The sequence below is a fragment of the Crocodylus siamensis genome, chromosome 4, assembly GCF_052110815.1.
Source record: "Crocodylus siamensis isolate JL-2025a chromosome 4, ASM5211081v1, whole genome shotgun sequence".
Taxonomy (NCBI): Eukaryota; Metazoa; Chordata; order Crocodylia; family Crocodylidae; genus Crocodylus; species Crocodylus siamensis.
This window is the reverse complement of record NC_143398.1, coordinates 181202400-181224636: the sequence shown is the minus strand read 5'-3', so window position 1 is coordinate 181224636 and position 22237 is coordinate 181202400. Positions and strand designations below refer to the sequence as shown.

Below are 22237 nucleotides of genomic sequence, written 5' to 3'. Positions count from 1 at the left end.
ACACTCTATTTGGACAATGAGGGAACATGCTTCTCTGTCTGCATCCTGAAATCAGTGTTTGAATAATGATCTCTATGCAAATGTAATTCATAACCCAAGGGGAAGCTGGCCATGCCTGCAATGCAGCTACACACCTCTACCTGTCCACTAGATGGCATCACGGGACATCACAGGCTACACAACCTAGCTGTGAAATGGACCTGAATGGATGTTTTTTTCTGGATGACAGAGGCATGGCTTTAACTCAAGATTAGTTACTCAGGACTAATACGCTGCAGCTAAAATTCAGCAAGAGGTGCTAATATTTCAGTGTCATGTGTAGGTTTCCAGGCAGAGCCCCCAGGAGGACCACTGCCTTGACAATGGCCAGAGGGCAGGCAGACCTTGAGGATGTCACTCACCTTTGCCCCCGCACACTTGGCCGTTGTAGACCTCACAATTCATGTTGTCACATTGACAGAAGGTTCCATAGATCTGCTTGTCGGGCACATTGCTGGCGTGGCAGGTGCACTGCCCGCACACACACTCCCCCAGGCCTGAGCAGATGATGGAGGTATTGTCCTTCCTGCAGCTGCCTTCTAGCTCTTTGCTGCTTTTGCCTTTTGTTTCACACTCACAGTTCTTGCCAATATAGCCTTCACTGCAGCTGGTGGGGGCAGACAGAAGTACAGGTATCAGCATCAATAGCAGCAGGAAGAGGTAACAGGGACAGGAAAACATTCAAGCCAGGCCACTGCATTCTCAGATTAATCACAATACTATCACTGGCTGGCACTAAGGAGCTGTTCCTCAGGGATGGGATGGGCCAGCATCCCCTTGTCGTTTTCCATTATTTCACACCACATAGGATTAGGCCTAGAGAAAATACCGTTCACTTCATAGGACACAGGATCAGTTGCAAGCTGTAGCTTTCTCTGTCTCATCTGTTATTTGCTCTCCTTCCCTGTTAAGTATCTCTGCTTTTCTTTTTGTCTTCCTTCCTTTTATTCCCGGGGTAATTCATTCTGTTCCTTAGCCATTCTTATTTTATCCCTACATGCTTGTGCTGTTCCTTTATATTCATTCTTTGTGTTTTGCCTTTGTTTCCACCCTTCCTGCTGCTGCTGCTGCCACTGCTCTTGAGCTGATTGAAGTGATAGAGCAGTGATCTGGGGGTGGAGAGGCCAAATGGGGTGCAGAAGAGGCAATCCAGAGATTTGGGGGCTGATGGGGGCCACAGTGATTTGTGAGGCAGAGGGAGTGATTCAGGGCAATCTGGCCCCTGCAAGCACTTAACAGCAGTGACCTAACACTTATGCATGACTGCAGAGTGCTTCTAAAATGTCTGATGGTGAAAAAAATGAACTCTCGTCTAATCAGGTAAGGGTGCAAGCAGAAGTAACAATTTTTGCATGCTCTTGCCACAGAAGGCAGTTTGTAGCTGTGACCAAACACAAGTGCATGGCTGCAATCAGCTTAAAAATGTCCAGTTGGGTGAATATCTGACCCCTCATTGCATGAGGCATCAGATAAAGGTGTTACAAACTATAGTGACTTTTGCAACTTGTGTCTGCTGAGCTCCCAGCCCATGGCTGTTTTTAGAATGGGAGGGGGGAAAGAGAGCAGAGGGACTTCAGTCTGGGGGTTTGTTCAGCCCTCCCCCCACCCCAGAGGGTGGGGCAGCTATACAACAGCCCCCCAAGGTAGGGGGGGGTGACAATTCAACACCAACTGGGGAGCCCCAAGATAAAGTTCCTGCCGCTGCCTTTCTTCACCTTCCATTCTGAAAACAGGGAGCACTGGCAGAGAGCTTGGCTCTTGCTATGGGAACCTGGCTGAAGGGTCCCAGCCTGCAGCTAGATTCCTTCCTGCCCCCCCTGCCCCAGCAGTGAACTTCTGTTTGGTTGGGGGTATAACGGTGTAACTCAAAATGCTTTGCAAAAATTGTTCTGAGTTTTAGGCTCTCTAAGGTGCTCTCTGCTTTTGAGCACCTTAAGGACTTGGGTTTGCTCAAGGGTTAATTTTTCATGCGGGGGCTGGGCTGTCAGCAGAGAGGAAGGGAAGGGAGCAACAGCAGCTGCTGTGCTGCTACACAGGGCCTGAACTGGAGGGGGTGGGAGGAAGGGAGCTCCCTTGCCTGTGGGCCAGACCCAGCTCTCGCCAGCTGGGGTAGCTGACAGGTGCCTTGAAGTGAGGGACTGTGTTCCACCCTCCCACCCCAGCTCAGGCGAGGTATAGCAGCCTAGAAAGGACTAGCTGCTGCTCCTTTTACTTCCTCTCCACCAAGCTGGGGGGCAGGAGATGGGGCTGGGGAGAGCAGCAGTTCAGCAGCCTCCTCAGAAGCTGCTGGAGGGCCCCTGCCTGCTGGCTAGGAGGGCTGGTGCAGGCAGGCTCAATTCCTCCCACCCAACAGGCGAATGTCGGGTGTGGGGGGGGGCGCGTTCTAACTCATGACGCTTTAAGTAAAGTGCAGTGTGTTAGAGCAAGGTAAGGTCCCTAACGTCTGTCAGTGTCCTCAAGCAGCATGGGGATGGGGGAGCTTCTGCCCCTCCTCCCTGGCATATTCTGTAGCTATAGAGCTGATGAGCAGGGCAAGTAAGGAGCAGACTCTCAGCCCCTAGCCATGCCCCTGCCAGTGCTCACCAGTCTTCTAGCAGCAGGTCTGAGCAGTGCATGTTAGAGTGGGTATTAACCCTGAATATGTGACTGGTCACTAGCACTAGTGAACCTTAATACAGACTAGCGTTCTTTAGAATAAGCACTTGCTAACTCTAACGTGTAATCTCACCCCGAGTGTAATTGCCTTTGTTAAAACCTGTGTAAGAACATTGGGTCAGAATATATGGGGCTGGAGTCTGATCTCTGATCAACTGGTATAAATCCAGAGCAACTTCACTGAAGTGTCACTGTGAATGGGCTCCAGTGAGAGCCTAATATGGGGCTGAGCCTGGTTGCTAATAAACAGAAGAATTCTGACAACTGGGCTGATCAAGTTTTTTCCTCTGAGTCTATGACCACCTTCTCAACTGGTTACATTTCTTACACCGTGATTTCCAAACACCTTAGCATCTGACCTACTAGCTTCCTGGAGAAACCCAGACTCTCTTCCTCCATCTTCCAGCATGGGAGGGGCCATCCAGTGATGACTACCTTCAAGAACTGCCTGAATTGACCTCTCTTTAATATAGATTTACTGAGACAGATTCTATTTGCCCTTAAACCACTGAAAATCAAGAGCCAATATACTGAAGTTAACAGAATGCAACTGGTGTAAAACAGGTGAGAGTGAGAGGAGGGTTTGTTGGTGGGCCCTCACTCTTACTGCCTGCTGTACACATAGAGAGGTCTAGAAATGGCTACATGAAATGGAAGGGGCAGAGGAAACATGATGATATGTATGGGTGATGGTGCTCCTGCCCTAGTGGTGTGGCAGTAAACTGGTGGGAGGATTCTTCTTTCTCATGACACTCTATAAGAATGAACAAGTGGAGACTGGCACTGAGAGCTGAGTCTGTGCAGCCCCAGGGTCACTCTAGGGAGACAAAGCTTGCATGAAGATTAATATCATTGAGCACTGGGGATGGGTGGTCTTTGGAGAAGCAGCAGGTGCTTCAGCCCTGGTGACTCTGCCTCCTGAACAGCATCTCTGTCTGCAAAATTAACCAGCCGTTACAAAAGAAACTAAGTAGGACAAAAGTTCAAAACCTGGCTGCATTAGATTACTTAAGACAAAAGTCCGTACCACACGCCTTCCGGATACCCACTCCCATAGGCTGAAATTCTGCCCCAAGTATTACAAGGAACAAGTGGACAGTCTTGGCTTTGTGCAGCTGTCCACTCCCCAAGGTTCCCAAGATCCCAGTATTACTAGGGAGGATATCACTAGAGTAGCTTGCTTACCTGCAGATCCCACAAACAATGTTGCCCTTCCCATTGCACGCACTGGAGTCGGTTTGTTCTCCGCAGTTGCAGTTGCACTGACTGGTTAAATGTACAGTGAGCGTGTCTGTGAACCCCAGAGGCCGGATGGTAAAGGACTGGTCTTTAATGCAATCCTTTGCAGTAACCTTCACCCGGAAGGTAACCTGGAAGGAGAGACATGACTGGGTTGGAGATTTATTTTCTAGGAAAGCACTGTAGTAGGGATGTGCTATCCACGCTTTACCTAAATTTGTCTCAGCCTTGAAAACTCTTTTTCAAGTGACAGGAATTGTATTAACTGCACACTGCTGTTAAAAACAGCAGGAGGAAGACAGGGGAACACAATAACCGGGAGAGGCTCAGGATGCCTCGATCTGAGAGGCTGGCCAAAAACTGGAAATTTTATCCTATGGGAAATTCTCGTCTTTCTGTTTTTGGGTATAAAACTACATCATCATCTTGAAGCAGCTGCAGTTTTTTCACAAAATATTCAGACTGAATTTCCCATGATGTACTGCAGTCATGGTAGTCCCCATAGTAGGTCAATGGGGATACCCAGTAGTATCACGGAAAATATATGCTGCTCGGGGATCCTGGTCTACTGGGGAGAGCGGAGACATGAAGCACCCAAACAATAGTTTCAGTGATGCATTGCATTGGCTCAAGTGCTGGTATATTGACCACAAATGAAATGTTTTCTTTCAGGTCAATAGTACCCAACAGGATGTATTTTACTTCAATTTTATGATGAAACGAGATATATATATGAGGAAAATGTTGATTTGGCTGACGTATGTGTATATATGCGCATGTGTGTGTGTGTGTGTGTATGTATGTATGTATGTATACACACACGTCAGCCAAATCAACATTTTCCTCAGAGATAGATAGATAGATATCTATCTATCTAGATAGATAGATAGATAGATAGATATCTCTGAGGAAAATGTTGATAGATAGATAGATAGATATATAGATATATCTCATTCCATCATAAAATAGAAGTAAAATACATCCTGTTGGGTACCATTGACCTGAAAGAAAACATTTCATATATACACATACATTAGCCAAATCAACATTTTCCTCAGTGAAAATCTGAGTTTTGTTGAGATGACATTTTCCATTAAAAAAAAAAAAGTATGTGGATGATAAATTCCTGACTGGCACTGGACTCACTCCTGAGAGACAGGGGGGAATCCCTACTATTAATACAATAAGTACCCTCAGCTGTCATAGGTCCTCACAGCTTTAGCTTCCCCTGAGCAAATATTCTGAGGCAGTGAATTGGGCTTCTGCTATAAGAAGACTGTACAAAGATTCAGGCTGAACTTTGAAATGGTAATCTTGTTGCTAAACTTCCTGCAGAAAGTAAAATTACAGAAATAACTGAGCCAGGGATCTCGTACTTTGTCATTGGTCTTGACATTATCACATTCTCCTCTTGGCTTATCCACAGATATTTTTTTATTATTGCAGAAGGAATCATATGTGACTTTCAGATTATCTGGAACAGTACCGTGGTCCACGATCACTTTGGAGGACAAGCTCTGTTAGAAAACAAGAAGAGAAAAGACACAGAAAACAGAGATCTTCCTCAAAAATGAACAGTCAGAAAGACCCTCAAGGATAGCCCATCCATGTCATGCTTCACTGCAGCTCCTATGAGTTGCAGGTTACTGGTTACAATCATCTTCATATAATATATGATTGAAAAGGAACATGAGGAGGTAACATCTCTGCTCTCTGGTGAATGCCACAGAAATGGGTAGCAGCCAGGATTTGGGACAAGAAATCCTTTATTTTTTGGAATAGGGGAAGGAGAGAGTAAATCAGCATTTCTCTTTTTGCTATCCCAGATCCATCACCTCTGCTCTGTGATAAGGCATGACTGGGACTGCGACTGGAAATCTGTAGTGCTCCAGGGTCTGCCCAGACAGGAAAAAATTAACTTTAGTCTAAATGAAAGTGTTCAACAGAATGCCAAGGAGAGGAATTTGGTTCCTGGGCTGGCACTGACCTGTCTTTAACCTAATAGTTTCACCTAGCACTGTCTGTATAAGAGAAAACAGGTATTTTGCATCATAGATTTTCTGTTTACAAAGTAAGTAACCAACAAGTAATGATTCTTTTTCTGCAGAAACACAGATTGCACAAAATTTGAGTTTAACTAGAAACCCTCGTCACTTTCTATTACCTTGAAAGTTCACAACAGGTTTTTGACATGTTGAAGATAGCTTCCGATTTCTTCTGAGCTAGTATTGATGCATTTATTTCTATTTATCTGTACAATGCATGACGGACTTTTCAGAGAAAATCAAAGGCATGTCTGAGCAGCTGTTGAATTAAAACAGGGGTATCATGCTTGTTTGGCACCATCAGCCAGATCTATAGCATGGTGGTCTGTGCAACTAGATCTGGATTTACCACTCGTGGCAGGGTGAGTGGCAGTGCTGTGTCAGCTCAGGGACCTGTGAGGATTAATGTAGCTCTCATTCATCCCACTGCTGCTGAAACAAGTCCCCAGTAAGGCTCCACACCCCAGAATCCAGTAACGGGCTCCATGGGCCAGATATTGGCCTATGAGCCTTCTGTCAGACACCCGTAGCTAAAAATAAATAAAGCATGGTACAAACTTGTGCTAACAAAGTATAACCAATATGTGTAGTACTATGCTGGATGGGCAAACTGCTCTTTCTTTTCCATCCCACCCATCTGAGGAAGTACTGGACGCATATGGTTCATGCTGTGAACAAGCAGGTAATCTCCATACAAGATATATGTGAAGTTTGATATACAACTTACATTGTAGGCTTCCTGGATGAGTTGGATGACATTGCTGGAATCCTTATTCAGCTCCCCCACTGCAGATTTTGGGATCATGTCACTGAGCTTCTACCAATGGAAAGCAGAAGTGTTAGAAGTGTCCTCTATGTCACACCTATGGAGAACATGAATGCTGACCTGTGTTCATGTACTCTGTTTAAGTTATCAATACTGAAAGACTACATTTGGGCTCCCAGTCATTTTGCATCCTCTGGAATTGAATGTGTTAAGTCCCTGGATACTGTTTCTGATACTTTCCAAGTTCTACTTACTTTGTATATGTTAACCACTTTGCTAGTAACAGCAAAAATGGGTTGAATATTATTTTCAGCAAGCTTTTGGATCAGCTGGCCAACAGATGGATAGTCCTGTGGAAGAAAAGAAAGAAAGCAGTGAGTCTGCATGTTCAAATCTTCACCGGCAGAAAGATAAATACCCCTGTTTTTTAGAACCATTTGTGGCCTTATCTGCTATTCTGCTGGAGTGAGATCAATTAGGACCTTCACTCTTGAGCCAAATTGCAGCAGTGGATTAGCTTTTCCTTTTCTTTGTGATCCCAGCACCAGATTTTAACCAACAAGTTTCCTTCATGGGGATATTCCCAACTGTAAAAGAGTGAAAGAGGTGCAGCTCTCAAAATTAGGCATTACAGTGTCTCTGGTTTGCTTTTCTTGCTTAATAAATTTGTAAAAGGATTTTTTTTTCATGGTCAATATTGGAAAAGCCAGCCAGAGCTTGTAGAATAAGGTTCTAACCAAGGGGCAGGCAATTATTTTGGGCAGAGGGCCACTTACTGAGTTTTGGAAAGCCATCAGAGGCCTCATGACAGGCAGCCCAGGGCAGATAAATATTAATTTTCTACACGTTTTGGGGGCCCTGTGGGCTGGATAGAATGGCCTGGCGGGCCGCATCTGCCCCTCCGGCTGCATTTTGCCCACCCCTGTTCTAACCCCCAAATCACTGCTTCATGACCTCATGGCTTAATAAAGGTTTTAGTAGCATAAATCTCTCAGAGACTTTCCACTCCTTCAATCAGAAGGCTCCTGCCTATGCCAGAAATCATAACCTCTGTGATAAAGTAAATGCCTCTGTCGATGAGCTCAGAAATACTGGTTTTAATTGCACATTTCACATTCAAATGCAGTCTGGAGGTGTCAGAGCAGCCCCTTGAAAATGGCCTGGTGCTCAGGTGGAATGAGGAGAACTATCCTGGCACACAGAAGAGCCCCAGGCCTGGGATGGGCCAGGGGAGTGGGACTAGCCAGGCATGGGAGGGGAAGGCCAGCTGCTGGAGTGGAAGTGGCTAGGGAACTTTGGTTGCCTATACATGTGCTTGGGAGGAGAAGGGTGGGGGAGAGGTATTTTAATTGTAGTGGTTCCTGGACAGCCACTCTGATTTAAATGGCTCACTATCATGTGTATTAAGTCTCCCACTCCTCTGTGTTTCAAAATGGCTGTGGGGGTGCTTTAACTAAAGCTCATTCAATGAGGTTTATTTAAAGCACCCTTATGGCTATTTTGAAACATAGTGGGGTTTAATACATATGATGGTGAGGTGATGCTGGAGCATTTGAATTAGAACATGGGGTAGAACTGATGAATCAAGTCTGCTCCAACCCAGTGAGCAAGCACATCTGTAGGCAGCCTTTAGTTCCAGCTCTTGTAACAGAGGACCCTGACCTGTTACTGAGAGCAAGGAATTGAGGACTGTGCCTTTGAGGCAAGCTTCTGGGGGCAGGAAGAGGCAGGCTGTGGGTTATACAAGCCCCGCAATCGAGGCAGAGAGGAAAGTCTGACCTGGGCAGAGCTGAAGGAAGGAGCTCACTGCTGGGAGCTCTCTAAAGTACTGTGAGGAATTGGAGAGAAGAGCCAAGATGAGAGAAGCCAGCAAAGGTGAATATAAGCAGGGGAGAGCTTAGCGCAGGGGTGAGCAATTATTTCAACTGGAGGGCCATTTAATGATTTTTGATGAAATGTCAAGGCCCACAAGGGTAGCCCCGCCCCCTGACAAGTGCCCCGCCCCCGATCATCATCTTGGAACTAGAATTCCCACCCCTGGCCCCGACCCCTGACTTCTGCCACTGGAAGTCCTGCTCCTTGCTCCCAGAAGTACTCCTTTGGGGGGTAAGGGGAGGGGGAGGGGGAGGGGTTTACCATCTTGGAACTGAAAAAGAAACAAAGCATATACTATATTTTAATTTTATTTTTAAAAGATTTTTGTCCTGATTTATGTGTTTGCATAATCGCTCAAATTAAAGTCTTACTCTTGTATCTTGTGTGTAGGGGGTGTGGCTGGGGGGCGAGTGTGGGTGTGTGTATAGGATTTGTAGGGAAATGGGTGTGGGGTTTGTTGTTTTGCTGTCCAGTCATACGCCATTGTCCTCAATGCAGCCACATGGGGCTCCACTCTGGCCTGCCAGCAGCACCACAGAGGTGGAAGCACAGAGCCCACCCAATCTCATGGCATGTGACCTCTGAAGGCCTGCCTCCCACTGGCTTTTAGAGGGGCAGCTGCAGGCCAGTAATAATTGTCTGTGGAGGTCGGACAGAATGGCCTGGTGGGCCAGATCTGGCCTGCAGGCTGTACTTTGCCTGCTCTGGCTTAGAGGAAGGCACACCAGCTGCACTTGATTGCACTTGCATTTGGCTTTATGTTTGCTGTTCAGGCTGTATAGCATGGGGGTGGCTGAAGGGGAGGAAAAGAGGCCACTGAAGATGCCCCACAGAGGGGCCTAACTTATTGCTGAATTGGCAGGCTGGCTGAGGACCACTGAATGGCAGGCCAACTGTCAGAGCCCTGAGAGACAGGCTGGAGGGATGAAAGCCCCAAGAAGCAATGCAGAGCAGGGCACCTAGGCAACCTCCCAGAGTATAACAACAACATCAAAGGCATTGCAGGAAAGGATAGTGGGGTACACGGAGATAGACCAGAGTTTAAGGAATGCGTTTAAAGTGGCCACAAGGAGATGCCGCTGTCAATGCTAGCAGTGCATCCCATTACATCCCATACTTCCACTCTGGAAGTGTTGAGTCTGACTTCTGCCCAGGACACTTACAAACTCATTGCTCTTCTTATACATGTTTTCTTCCAAGTGGCAACGGCCATCATTAGGAGTCAGAATGGCTGCGAGTTTACCATCTCCAGCAAAATGGAAACCATCATCTGTGGCATACACCAGCAAACGAGTTACGTTGTGCCATCCGATCCTGTCCTGAAAACAGAAAAGAAAGAAATTTACCACATGCAGCTCCCACTCCCTAGAAACAGCTGAGAGTGCAGGGCAGTAGGAATAAATAAATGTTCACAAAGCTGGTTACCCATTCATGGGTGTGGCATTGCCAGAGACAGAAACATAGTCCTGCACTTTGTAGCATCTCAAGACCAAAGAGACTCATGCCTGCCTACTGGACATGCATGGAGATGGACCTATCTGAAAGAGAGACAGGGAGAGACCAACAGTAGTGTAATGATGGATGGGTGAGTGGAACACAAACCTTGGGTGCTACCTTTGTGGGGGGAGGGAAGGGGAGAAGAACAGAGCTAGGGGATGCCTTACCCTCCTGTCCTCTCTCCCCACACCCTGCACCTTCCCTGCAGCAGCTCCAGCTCCAGCAGCAGGGAGGACACAGCAATGGTGGCAGTGCATAGTGAAGGAGCAGTGACTAGAGGCTCAGCACTACAGAGTTGGGAAGGGGAGGGGGAATATGTTGCCTCCATTTTTAAATCAGTGTTTAAATGGTTTCTCAACACACATATCTGTAGGAAAGAATGGTTGCCTTCTCCTCTCTGGCAGCCAGGAGTGAACCTTCACCTGATGCTCCTGTCCAGAGCACAGTTCTGGCCAGTTATGCCTCTGGAGACAGAGACAAATTCACTCCAGTTGCCATCTCAGAAAGCTGAACTCATAGGGGCAGAGAGGAAACGTTTCATGGCCAGCTAATGGAGAGAAGAGTGAAGAGGAGTAAGAACATGCATGTGCCCCAAGAAAAGAGTGGACATGGAGATGAACAGCCATCTAAGCCTTGAGGCAGTATGCACATTGGGAAACTGAGGAAAGGAACTAGAGGTACTGTATGGGATTTCACATTGCATGGTGGCTCTTCAGTGCTTTTCTGAACTGCAATTGGGAACCACATGCTAGGTTTCTATGGTGTATTATAAAGGCTCAGGCCCCCTTCTGAGAGATTCTGCTTAAAACTTGAATTAATACAGTTTCTTCTATCTAAGAAAATTCCCTTTCCTTTCTGGTTTTAAGCCTCCTCCCCCTGCCCCCGCCTTCTCTATCTCAACCATGCAGTTGATCCAATGAAAACTATCACCTTCAAATATCTTGGTTATGAAGAGACTTACCCCACACACTGCCACCTGCATCATGGCATCCAACCCCCCTTCTGGAGCATCGAGGTTCCCAGAGATGTACTGTTGGCCAACCTTGTCCTCAAATGTTTTTACATTATCAGTGAGGGAGAGAACATGCTTGAAAGCAAAAGGGGGCTGGCATTGGGTGTCCTTGTTTGGGCAGGGATTCTTCAGCTTCTCTGGGTGTGTGTTCACAAAGGGCAGCACTGTCTTATCCACAAAGGAGCCAAAACCTGGGGAGCACACAGCAAGCAACATGAAGAGGAAAAACCAAAACACATCACAGAAATAACCCCCAAAAGAGGCTTGAGGATTCGAGTGCACATGGGAATCTGGCCCTGCAGCATGGAGCCAAGAATCAGAGTGGGAATCTGCTCATGGCCCTGGATGACTACTGCCTCTGACCTTTCCCTTCCTTCATGGTGGATGTGACTGCCATCTTCCTACTCATTTGGAAGCTTTCCATTTCCTCCTCTTCCCTTAGACATCACTGACTCTTTGTCCTGTTTGCTTCTTTCTGGCAGCTCACTTTTTCTCTTACAACCACTGATGGACCAGCCCTTTTTGCCTCTGCCTGGTAGAAGTCTCTAGCTGCCATAAAGAGGAATGAGGTTCCCAAATTTCTTTCTAAGCCATCCACTCTGGCTAACCACCCACAGCACCACACTAATTCAATCAGTTTCCAGTCAGACTGTTTTCTTTGTGGCCATCAAATCTAAGTGGACTGGAAATCTCAACTTGTTTAAATGAAAGCTTAAATCTGATGGACTCTTAGGCTAGGGACAGACATTATGCATAAACCAGTGTAAGTGATCAGAAACTGGTTTAAACATGTAACAGAACAGATGTTCAGTGCACATAAACCAGCTTGAAAATGCCTGAAACCAGTTTGACATACTACATTCAACCAGGTTTATCAGACTTGACTGATTTGGGACAAACCAGCTTATGTAAAGTCTCTCCTACAGCCCTTGCTGGTTTAAGATAAACCAGACTTCCACAGGATCCTAGCATGCTGTCTGAGCTGGGAAGGGCTCTCTGCTCCACAGCAGGACTGGCCTCTCCCCTCTGCTCCCTGGCTGCAGCTCTCTCTGGCAGAGACTTGCAGGCACAGAGCCTCTGCCTGGCTTCTCCCTGCAAAGCAGGGATTATTCCCCCTGCCCCTCTGCCTTATGCAGACACCTCAGCATTAGCTAACAGACCACATGCTGGCTACAGTCTGTGCTGTGGAAGACAAAAAAGGCAGACAGGCTTTTTGGAGCTAGTCAACAGGTAGCTTAATGTCCTTCCTTGGAAAAGCTGTTTAAGAGGAGCTTGGAGAGAGGCTTTGTTTTCTTAATGGGTTACTAAGCACTGAGTTAGGGGTGATAAACATTCTCTGCTGGGCTGCTGGGGGTGGAGGGAGGGAGAGCGGGAAATACGCTCCACTCAGCTCAGCCCTGTGGAAGGGAAGGGAGGGCTGTTCTAACGCCCCCCAGCTTCTAGCCTGAGCCACTTCAGGTATGTGCCCGCATTTCTACAATTAAAAGGGTATGTCTATCCACCTCCAAATCAGTTCAAGCTTTGCAGGTTAGACTGACCTGCAAAGTTTGAATCAATTCAGGCTTAGGATTTTTGAATGTGTGTCCCTAGCCATAGAGGATCAGGGAATAGTTTACCTGCTCCAGTGAGACCAGAATCATTCCTGAAGACAGCAGAAGCATCTGAACCAAATATATTCAAAAGAAATGCTTCTCCCATTTGTAACCCATTGCCTTCTCTGGACTTTCAACAGAAAATATTGCTGTCAGGTTAGTTTGCAAGGCAGAGCAAGGCTAGGAAGAGAGATACATGTGACCAGGCTCTGGAATAGACTCCCAGCAGGGGTGGTAGAGGCACCTACCCTGGAGATCTTCAAAAGCAGACTAGATGCACACCTTGCTATTTAACCCCAGCAGTCTTTCCTGCCCAATGCTCTCACAAGGTCCCTTCCAGCCCTCAGCTTCTGTGAATCTATGTGAACCCAGGCCCACATTGCCCCAAGTCCTGATGCGTCTCCCTGCCCTCGGTCAAGTACACACAGTCCTGCCCTAGAGGACTGTTTGTGCTTTCTGCAGACCATGCCATTACCTGCATTCTCCAACATTGTTGCTCATATTGGCTTTAACTAGTGGCTCTTCAATGCAGCACAAAGAATGGTAAAGTCAGGGATCACTACCAAATACCAAAGGAATACTCACCTATCCGACCAGTTTTGGTAAGAGTCTTTAGAACTGCAAGCAGATCCCCTCCCAGCTTCTTCACTTTCTCCAAGTCATCATGCATGGAGTAGGAGAGATCCATCAGATAGTACAGGTCAATGGGGAACCCCTCAGCACGGTGGAACGTGACATTGAACTCAGCCGGCTGACCTGCCAGGGGGGACAGAATGACTTAATGGAATTGGACCTTCCCTGTTGTATCAGGTCTCACTTGGCCTCTCAGATTTTAACTCTCATTAGCATTCCCTTTTGACTGAGTGATAAGAGGGCTTGGCACAACAAAAATGTAACAGGAACACTTCCCTGCCCCAAAGTACTTGTAAATACAGTGCATGACCTGCTTATGGCTCCAGCATGGCTGGGAAGGGAACACGAAGTGGGGGAGAGAATGTGGAAGGGAACTGAAAGGGGGTAGGTGTCCTAGGGAAAGGGACTTCGCAGCATTAAGCCGAGTTATCCTGGAGTGGGATTCTGGGGCCAGTACAAAGAGGAGCTATAGGAAGCTGCTACTAGGAATAGCCTCCAGAGCCTAAAGAATATAAAGCAATTAGGCTTTATTTTGGGATCTGTGAGATGAGCAGTGTGACATGGAGCATCAGGGCCATGTGCAGACTCCCGGAGGGGTGTTCAAGCCATTCCTTTCAGGAGAGCAGCTGCCCCCAGAAGCATGGCACTGGCTTCTCAAAGTGTGTTCTGAATCTAAGTCCCTTGTCAGCGCAACACCAGCCTTTCCCACTGGAGCTAAAGTAGCACCTACTGTCCAGTGTAACTGCCCAAGATCTTGGTCTTTTCAGGTGCACCAGCCACCAGTCAGTTAGCTTAGTTTGACCCCCATAAGCAACCTTCTGGCTTCAGTAAAGTCAATTTAATTTGCCAATTTGTTATGTGTGAGGGAACTGAAGTCCCTCAAGACTCCACAAGCTCCCCTGCAACCTAACTGAGAGCAGACTGCAGGGCCTAGAGAGCAGCACGTGTTCCTTGCCAGGCTGCTCTGCAGAAACAGCTGGCTAGATAGGTGTGCTAGGCTATGCACAGAGGCCAATCCTCTGCACACTAACTTCTGAGAACCACACATGACACCTTGGTTTATGACACCTTGCCCAGTGGACAGCTGCTGATGTGGGCATTGCTGTTCAAATTTCTGATTTCGCTTCTTTTCCAGCAGCCTTGCCCATTGCCCCTTGAACCATGGCTCTCACCACACTTTCTTGCACTGCAGTCAGGTTTCCCAAACTGCATTTTTGCCCATGCAAACTCTTTGTCAGAAGCAGTTTGTTCACACATTTTGCCATGACTTTCTTCCCCAGGCTGGGATTCTAACTGTAAACATACCAGGTCCAGGGTTTCACAGCAAACTATACCTTTTCTTAGTTGCAGATTCACTGTTTGAAGATCCAGCTGTGATTTTTCATCTAGCCCATTTCTTTGTAGAGAGGCTTTGCTGTTTGGAAACACAATGTCTATCTCTTCGCATCCCCTCAGCTTCAACGCCAGGATGGTGTCACAGCGAATAGAATCTGGTTCTCCTGGTTTGCTGAAAATCTGCATTTTGCCAAATCAAAATAGGACAAGGCAGGTAAGTTTAAACAAACCCTTCTAAGTGAGCTAAGAACTGAGGGCTACCAATACAGAAAATAAAGTTAGTGAGCTCACTGTCACCTGCTTATCCCAGTCTTAGCTCCAGGAACAGAAGAGAAATATAGGCTCTGGCCATTAATGTGCTAGATTTACCATCAATATGGAGGGACAGATCTATCAAGGAGCCAAGAAATTACCTACATCAGTGACTGTGGCTCCCCACTCCTTAGGCTCCCTGTCTGCCCCAGTGAACTCTTCAGCTGCATATCTTTACTAAAGAAACCCACTGGATTTTGTACTCATTCAGATACTTTTTTCAGAGGCCACACTCGTCAGCTGGTTTCTGGGAACACCTCTGCTTGCATTATGCATGAAACTTTTATTTCCTGATGTCTGGAGCATAATGAGAACCTAGATCACCCCTTCTTGCAGTAGAGCCCCTGGCTGCAAGCTGTGTAAGATAATTATTCTATTTAGAAGTAGGTATTTTTTCAGCTGAGTTGCATCAATGCAAGTAGAGCTAGCTGGCTACATACCTAACTCAACATCATCCTGGACACAATGTAACACCTATAGCAGCTCAAGTGTCAGCCTAAGGAGCCTCAGTGAACCTCAGCTGAGAAAAACACCTCCCTTCCTAAACCAGATCAGGTCCGAATGTGGTGCTTCTAGTGCTGTGGAAAATACAGTAGCACTGATAGTTGAATGAGTGGGACACAAACCATGGGGGCTTTCTAGGGGGATGGGGGCTACAAGAATGGAGCTCAGGATGCTCCTCATTTTCTAGTCCCCCCCGCCCCCATACACCTTCCATGTAGTGGCTCTGGTTTCAGCAGGGGAAGGGCAGAACAACGGTTGCTGTGGGGGAGATGTCACCTTTTTTGCTGCTGAAAACCAGTGTTTAAATAGCGGCTTGACACAAATAGCAGCAGCAAAAAAGGAGGTAACTTTGCTCCCAAACAGCAGGGAACCTCCACCAGCCTTTCCTGCACTATGCACCACCAACACCCAGGGTGTCATACTGGCCAGTTATACCTCTGTGGCTTTTGTCAGGAACCCTAACAGTAGCCCAACTTGGGCTAATGGTCTAGCTAGCCACATCTGCCTTCAGTCTCTAACTGACAAGCTGTACCCCAGCTAATTAACTAGCTGGCTTCCTACTATTTAATCCCAGCAGTGGCAGCAGAAATCCAGGCCAGCCAACAGTTCTAACCAAAGTTTCCTTTGGTAAACCTCCATGATGTGGTAGTCCTAGTTCCTGAGCCTGGTTTGCCTCTGTTCTTGGACACCGGCTTTGAATTTCCTCTTGGATCTGTTTCCTGAACCTGCTTAACTCTGTTCTTGGGCTCTGGCTTGTTTACTGTCCCTTGGATCTTGCAACTCGGCATCCAGCTTCTGGACTCTGACCCTGGCTTGTGTTTTGGACCCTTCCTCTGGATTTCCCTCTGGTTCTCATAATTTGGCTCCCGAGCCCTAACTTAGCCCCTGCCTCCTCTCAGTAGCCTAAACATTAGGCAAGACAGCCTGTCACCCTTACACTGGTTAGCAAACAATAACAGAGGCAGCAAGAGGAAACAACAGAGTTTGCGGGGCATGGTCAGGGGAGACCTGAAGGTACTTGCCTCCCTGAGTCTGCAGATGTTCACCTCCCCAGCTAGAGGAACATGGGGACGTTATTCCCTGCAGCACAGCTTGTTGCAGCCCGACTGTCTGCTGTCCATCCAGGACAGAAAGAATCCTTCCTGGGACCTCCCAGCAGTCCAGTCTTTTCACCCGACAGTAGAAAATCGTCTAATGACCAGAATGTGTGGCCAAGCTCCTGCTAAGGGGTGGGGGCTTAGCAAACCCTGACAGGTGATTGTAAGTGGAAGGCTGGCTGACCTACCGGCTTCTTGCACCAGGCACAATCAGGGCTGGACTGGATGCAGTCCTCGCAGCTGTTCACTTTGGTTTTGAGGCATTCCAGGGAAAGAGCTGAAATAGAGAATGGAGGGAAAAATGCAGTGAGAAGGGTGCTTGGAAAGCTGGTGAGAGAGATACCTAGGCTTCAGTTAGGTTAGCATCACTCACCACAGCAGGGAGCCACCAGTCGGTTATGCTGGTTTTCCTAGTTCAGTTATTTAACCAGAAAGCATGCTCTGTTGCAGAACTTCTAATAACCTGGGGTGAGCTGGAAAGGAGCTTTACTTCCTGTCTGTGCAGCAGCTCAACACAAACCCTCCCTCCGCACCTGGCTGAAATAAGTCATCCTGCACAGGTCAAACACAGACTGCAGTAGAGGGAAATAGTCCTGATAGGGCTTGCTTTGGGACTGGTTGCATGAACTGAGAGAGGAAAACCCAAGTGATGTACCCCAAGTAAAGAAACACAGATCCCTCACACCGATGACTCTTCACATTCAACACATAGCCAGTCCCTGCCAGTCTATATGTGGGAGCACTCATTACTTGGTTTAAGGGTGGCTTATTACTATTTAATTTAATCTAGTCAATAATGTATTCAACCATGTACACCCAAGTGAAATAACGTCCACTAACAAAGTATACCTGGTTCAATGAATCGGTTTTAAAAGCCATTCAGTTAAATCAGTGCCCAGCTACAGGGTGAGGAGGAAGTGCTGTTGCTAGCCCAAAATGGGCTTTAGTGCTCTTTCATATGACTAGGACCCAAAAGCACATAAAAAAAAAGTGCCAGGCTTTTCATTTTGAAATTCAGGTCACCTTAATTTGAGTTCTTGCAGTTTCTGTCTTTGTAAGATCAATGCTACTCACCAGTTCCTGCCTACCCGCCCAGCTAACATCCCCATCAGCTCATCTAAATCTGAGGACAGAAATGGCACATCCCCCTGGATGCAGAACCAAAGTCTCCCATAAGCATGCTCCAGCAAGGCAGTGAACAAATATGCTTTGTACTGGAGTGTAAGCACTGTAGTGGTATAGCTGTCATAGGAAGTGGGCTGGGTTGTGGTAGCAGACTAGCAGATTTGCTCTCTAGTTAACCAAAGCATAACCTGAGTGACTCAAATCAAAGCCATTTAATTCAGTATTCTGCTGCTTACTTCATGAGGTCAAGGCTGCCCCTGCCATCCACATCCCTTGCCTATATCCAACACTCATGACACCTGCCCTTTCTGTCGGAGGGAGACCCTGGTGCAACTCACCTCAAGCCTGCAGACCCTCTACCATCTCCTCAGAAACCTCTTATTAAGGTTCTGGATGCATTTTCCCCACACCTTTTATTTTGTACACACCCAATATGTAGCCCAACTAAGTCCACATTGTTCATTGGTTATGCATGGCAGCTGTTGAGCAGCTGTTGAGTCAGATCCTGGTAATGTTGAAAGTAATCCCAGCAGGAGGCTAAGAAAGGAGCCTGATGAAAGCAATTCATACATTGGTCTGTAATTTATTGCATTGGGCACTGTTGCCACATGTGACATACCTCAAGTCAGGCGGACTGAAATGCCTATGTCAATCAGGTTGTGTATCACTGGCAGGCTTTGCCATCCCAATGCTAGAAGAGGCCGACTGATCAGGAGCCTACAGCAATGCTGTATCCACATAGCAGACAAAGAGCAGAACCAGCTGGAGAACTGACTCTAACATCCAAGTAAATAAAGTGCTTCCAAGAGGCCTCCATTTTCATTGAGTTCTTTCCCTCAGCCATTGTTTTGTTAATAATGTTTTACACTCACAAACAAACAGCATTTTTTTTTTAATTTTGTGTCATGGACCAAATCAGCTAAATTAGGTCCGAATTCTATAGACTGAGCAGAGCTCAATTGTTCAAGTCTGTGTGACACAACCACCAGCAAGTATCCTACATCCCAGACTCTTCAGCCTGGGACTTCAGATTGTGAATGATGCGTGCCCCCAGAGGCTGGGGGCACAGCGACCACCCACACGTGGCCACAGTGGTGTCAGTGGTGAGGGGGGTTTGGTGAGTGCCAACCAGTGGTTGGCAACCACCCACACATGCTGCCAGCAGCATTGGTGATGGCCCGTGGTGTTTGGTAACAATCCACAGACACCACTGGTAGTGTCCCCCGCCCCCATGCACCCTGGCATGTGCCCCCTATGCGTCACCAGTGCTTCAGATACTCCCAAATCTATGAAAGGCATCCTACGTGCAGGTTCCCAGCCTGGAGGCCTTAGAGTTCAATTGTCTCCTAGTCTTGCTTATCCCTAGCCAAAAGGCTGCAGGAGCAAGATTGAGGGAAAGCTTAAGAACAATCTCCCATCACCATAAACTGTGTAGCCAAGATCCTTACAGTTGGAAGCATTTGTAGTGCAAGGGACAGGCCTTCACCCTTTAACTATACCAAGTCATTCAAAGCTGAGAGAAGGTATCTCCCTTACTGGGTAAGTAAAACCACTTGAGCTGAAAACCACCTCTTGGCATCAGCACTAGAGGAAAATCCTAGCTTACCTGTTGCTGTCAAAAGCAGCAGCCCAGCCAGAGCTGGCAGAAGGAAGCAATCACGAATCATTTCCTGTAAGACAAAACACGCCATAATTACATTTCAGTGCTCTGTAATCATCCGGGAACTGCAGAGAAAAGGCCCCTTGGAACAATTTACGAAAAAGCTGCAACTGAAACAGGCCACAGTTGCATTGATATCTGAAAGTGCATCCCGTATTCCACATGTCCCTCCCCAAGCCCCATGCTGGGACCCTCTATCCAGACCATGACTATCCATAGACACAAAAAATATGTAGGGAGATAGATCTTAGACCCACAGCAAATTTAAGGGGAAACTTTAGTATCCAGCAGATTAGGAATTGTATCAGTGAGAGGAATAATCATGGGCACATGCACATGACATTTATGCTCCTGGCCTATTATGGAAATTCTATCAAACCTACCCAGACAGACTGCAGTGGAGGCTGCCAGGAAGCAGACTCCCTGCAGGGAGGAAGGGGTAGTTGGTGTTGTTGGGAGCTGTAATAGGCAACTCTGCCTGGCTGATTGGCTAGCTGAACTGTGCCAAGCTGACAACGCCACCTCCCAATTGACTCTTATTCCCCAAGGGATGGGTGACTGGTCATTCCCAAAATGATTTAAATTAACAGTTCTATGTGTGATTTAAAAAGGCAAACAGATTTACCTCTTCAATTTTATTTGTACTTTTCAATTATTATAGCTAAAGAATGGTTGAGTTTCATTAGCTGGCAACTGTGCAAAGTTGTTCTTCACGGTACGGGTGGCCAAAATTTGGAATGGCTTTCCAAGGGAGGTGGTGCTCTCCCCTACCTTGCTGGTCTTTAAGAGAAGGTTGGATAGGCATCTGGCTGGGGTCATCTGACCCCAGCACTCTTTCCTGCCCAGGGCAGGGGGTTGGGCTCAATGATCTGTTGAGGTCCCTTCCGCCCCCCTAACATCTATGAATCTATGTTGATATGCAACTACATGTAAGCTTTATACCAAATATGAACTTTTTGTTAAACTGGAGTATGCAGTTATCTATGCACATTTATTTAATCATTCATACTTTCACAAATATCTGTCCAGATTCTTAAAATGTACTTTGTTATTACATTTGTAAAAAATGATGAAGGATCCACTTTTCAGTATGATCATTACATTCTTACACTTGATTTGTGTACTAAAATTCAAGCAAAATACACAAAAACCCAGTATTTTAATACATCTACCTTAAATATTCTGGATACATAAAGGGGGAAAAAAAAGAAAATTTATTCAAACGTGGCTTATGTTTACAACTAACTGATATATTAAACAAAGAAAGCATTCACATCTGTGGTGACTTGTTTGCAGTCAATTTGTCTTTGTAGATTTTTGACCTAGTAGATTTCAGTATCTTATGCTCAACTTTTATTTGCAGGGTCAAAACAGACATTGTGCAATAAAGAGTATCAAGCTGTGGTGGGATGTATCCCACCACAGCCGATCTGCTTTGTTGGGCAAAACATTCATTGCCTATTGTCCCCAATGTGAGACAATTGGTGATGTATTTCCCTTGCCTGGAGATTCTCTGAATCCCTCGCTGCCCAGTACCTCCTGGCTGGGATCCAAGTCCTGTGCCAACCCATGCCTCACATGGAAATATGAGCCAGCACTGGTCCTAGTACAGGACAGGAGAGAGGTGCAAGGTCACCTGGGATCTGGGGAATCCCTGATGTCCTGTGCCCCCAAACTGGGACCTGCATGGCCCTGTGACTCCACACTGTGACCTGTGCCAGGTCCCACACCTACCCATGCAGGCACAGGTCAGAACAGGTCCTGGCGTGGAGGCATATGATGCTGGGGATTCCCTGGGTCCCATGCCTCCACACTGGGACCTGAGCAGGCTTACAGAGAGAGACATGCCTCTGAAGATCCCGGGTGGGTCTCCACAAGTAGGGAACACCGACTTTCCCAGCATTTAGGGAGGTGCCCTCAGATTCTAGGACATGTCTCTACAAATGAGGAAAGCTGGGCAGGTGCTCTGAGAGCTCAAGGGGCCTGATCCTGCATGGGAATTCCCGGGGTGCGCAGGATCAGGGCTCTTCAGCCCCCAGAGCACCTGCCTAGGGTGGCTGGAGACTGTAGGCAGCTCTGGGCTGCCTTCATGCTCCCAACACAGAGCAACCAGACATCAGACACAATAAAGTTACCCAGTTTAAAACTACCTTTTGTCCTGGCCACTAAGGCAGTGCAACAGAAGGTAGGCTTGTTTACTTGCTCACCATTTGTGCCTCCATAAAAAAAAATTTGTATGGCCACACAAATGCAACATCAGGCAACGTCTATTTCTACCCATAGTTTGGAGGAAGGGGGAAAAAAGCAGTTATGGGTTTTCTGCTTTGTGCTTAACTTTGAAGGGGTTCAGTCACTGAGCTGAACTAACTGAAATGAAGAAACCACTCTCACCGCACCTGCACAACCAGCTGAAACATAGTTTAGCACTTCAGTGAACTCTGTTGTCAAGGGTGTTGCTTGTGACTTTTACTAACGCAGTTGCTTTACTTTCTTTAGGGTAGCAGCAGCACACATACAACTTAAATATTATTGTTGAAGTTAGCTAATTGCCCTATGCTTAGACCTTAACACAAGTTATTGGGCTTTCAAATTTAACTGCAATATGTTTCTCTTAAATGAGGAAAAATGCATTTTTAATCCAATTTAAATAAATAAAAATGCAATTTTAAGTTCTACATAGTCAAGTTAAGTTCTAAATCATTTATTTGAGGGCTAGAAACTGAAATTGCTAGATGAAGTGATTCAGCTGTGCTGCGATGTGCCGAAAACACTGGGTGACATGCACTTCACCCCTTGTCCTCCACTTGATGGAGGTGATATGATCTCCCTGTTCTCCTCCTTGCAGTGAGGA

The 22237-nt window shown here is 46.8% G+C and overlaps 1 protein-coding gene across 3 annotated transcripts in view; it reads right to left on the bottom strand.

Annotated features, from left to right (window-relative positions):
• ITGB2 (integrin subunit beta 2) overlaps positions 1 to 22237 on the bottom strand; it is a 49852-nt gene that overhangs the window by 7392 nt on the left and 20223 nt on the right. For all 3 annotated transcript variants that reach the window (XM_090045064.1, XM_090045063.1, XM_090045065.1), the window contains exons 2-12: positions 19333 to 19396; positions 16790 to 16878; positions 14688 to 14868; positions 13306 to 13476; positions 11078 to 11319; positions 9783 to 9938; positions 6999 to 7094; positions 6706 to 6795; positions 5310 to 5450; positions 3880 to 4064; positions 402 to 646 (exon numbers count right to left, since the gene is read on the bottom strand). In XM_090045064.1, coding sequence (XP_089901190.1) covers positions 402 to 646; positions 3880 to 4064; positions 5310 to 5450; positions 6706 to 6795; positions 6999 to 7094; positions 9783 to 9938; positions 11078 to 11319; positions 13306 to 13476; positions 14688 to 14868; positions 16790 to 16878; positions 19333 to 19393 — 1657 coding nt within the window. In that variant the 5' untranslated portion in view covers positions 19394 to 19396. The remainder of the gene's footprint in view (positions 1 to 401; positions 647 to 3879; positions 4065 to 5309; positions 5451 to 6705; positions 6796 to 6998; positions 7095 to 9782; positions 9939 to 11077; positions 11320 to 13305; positions 13477 to 14687; positions 14869 to 16789; positions 16879 to 19332; positions 19397 to 22237) is intronic.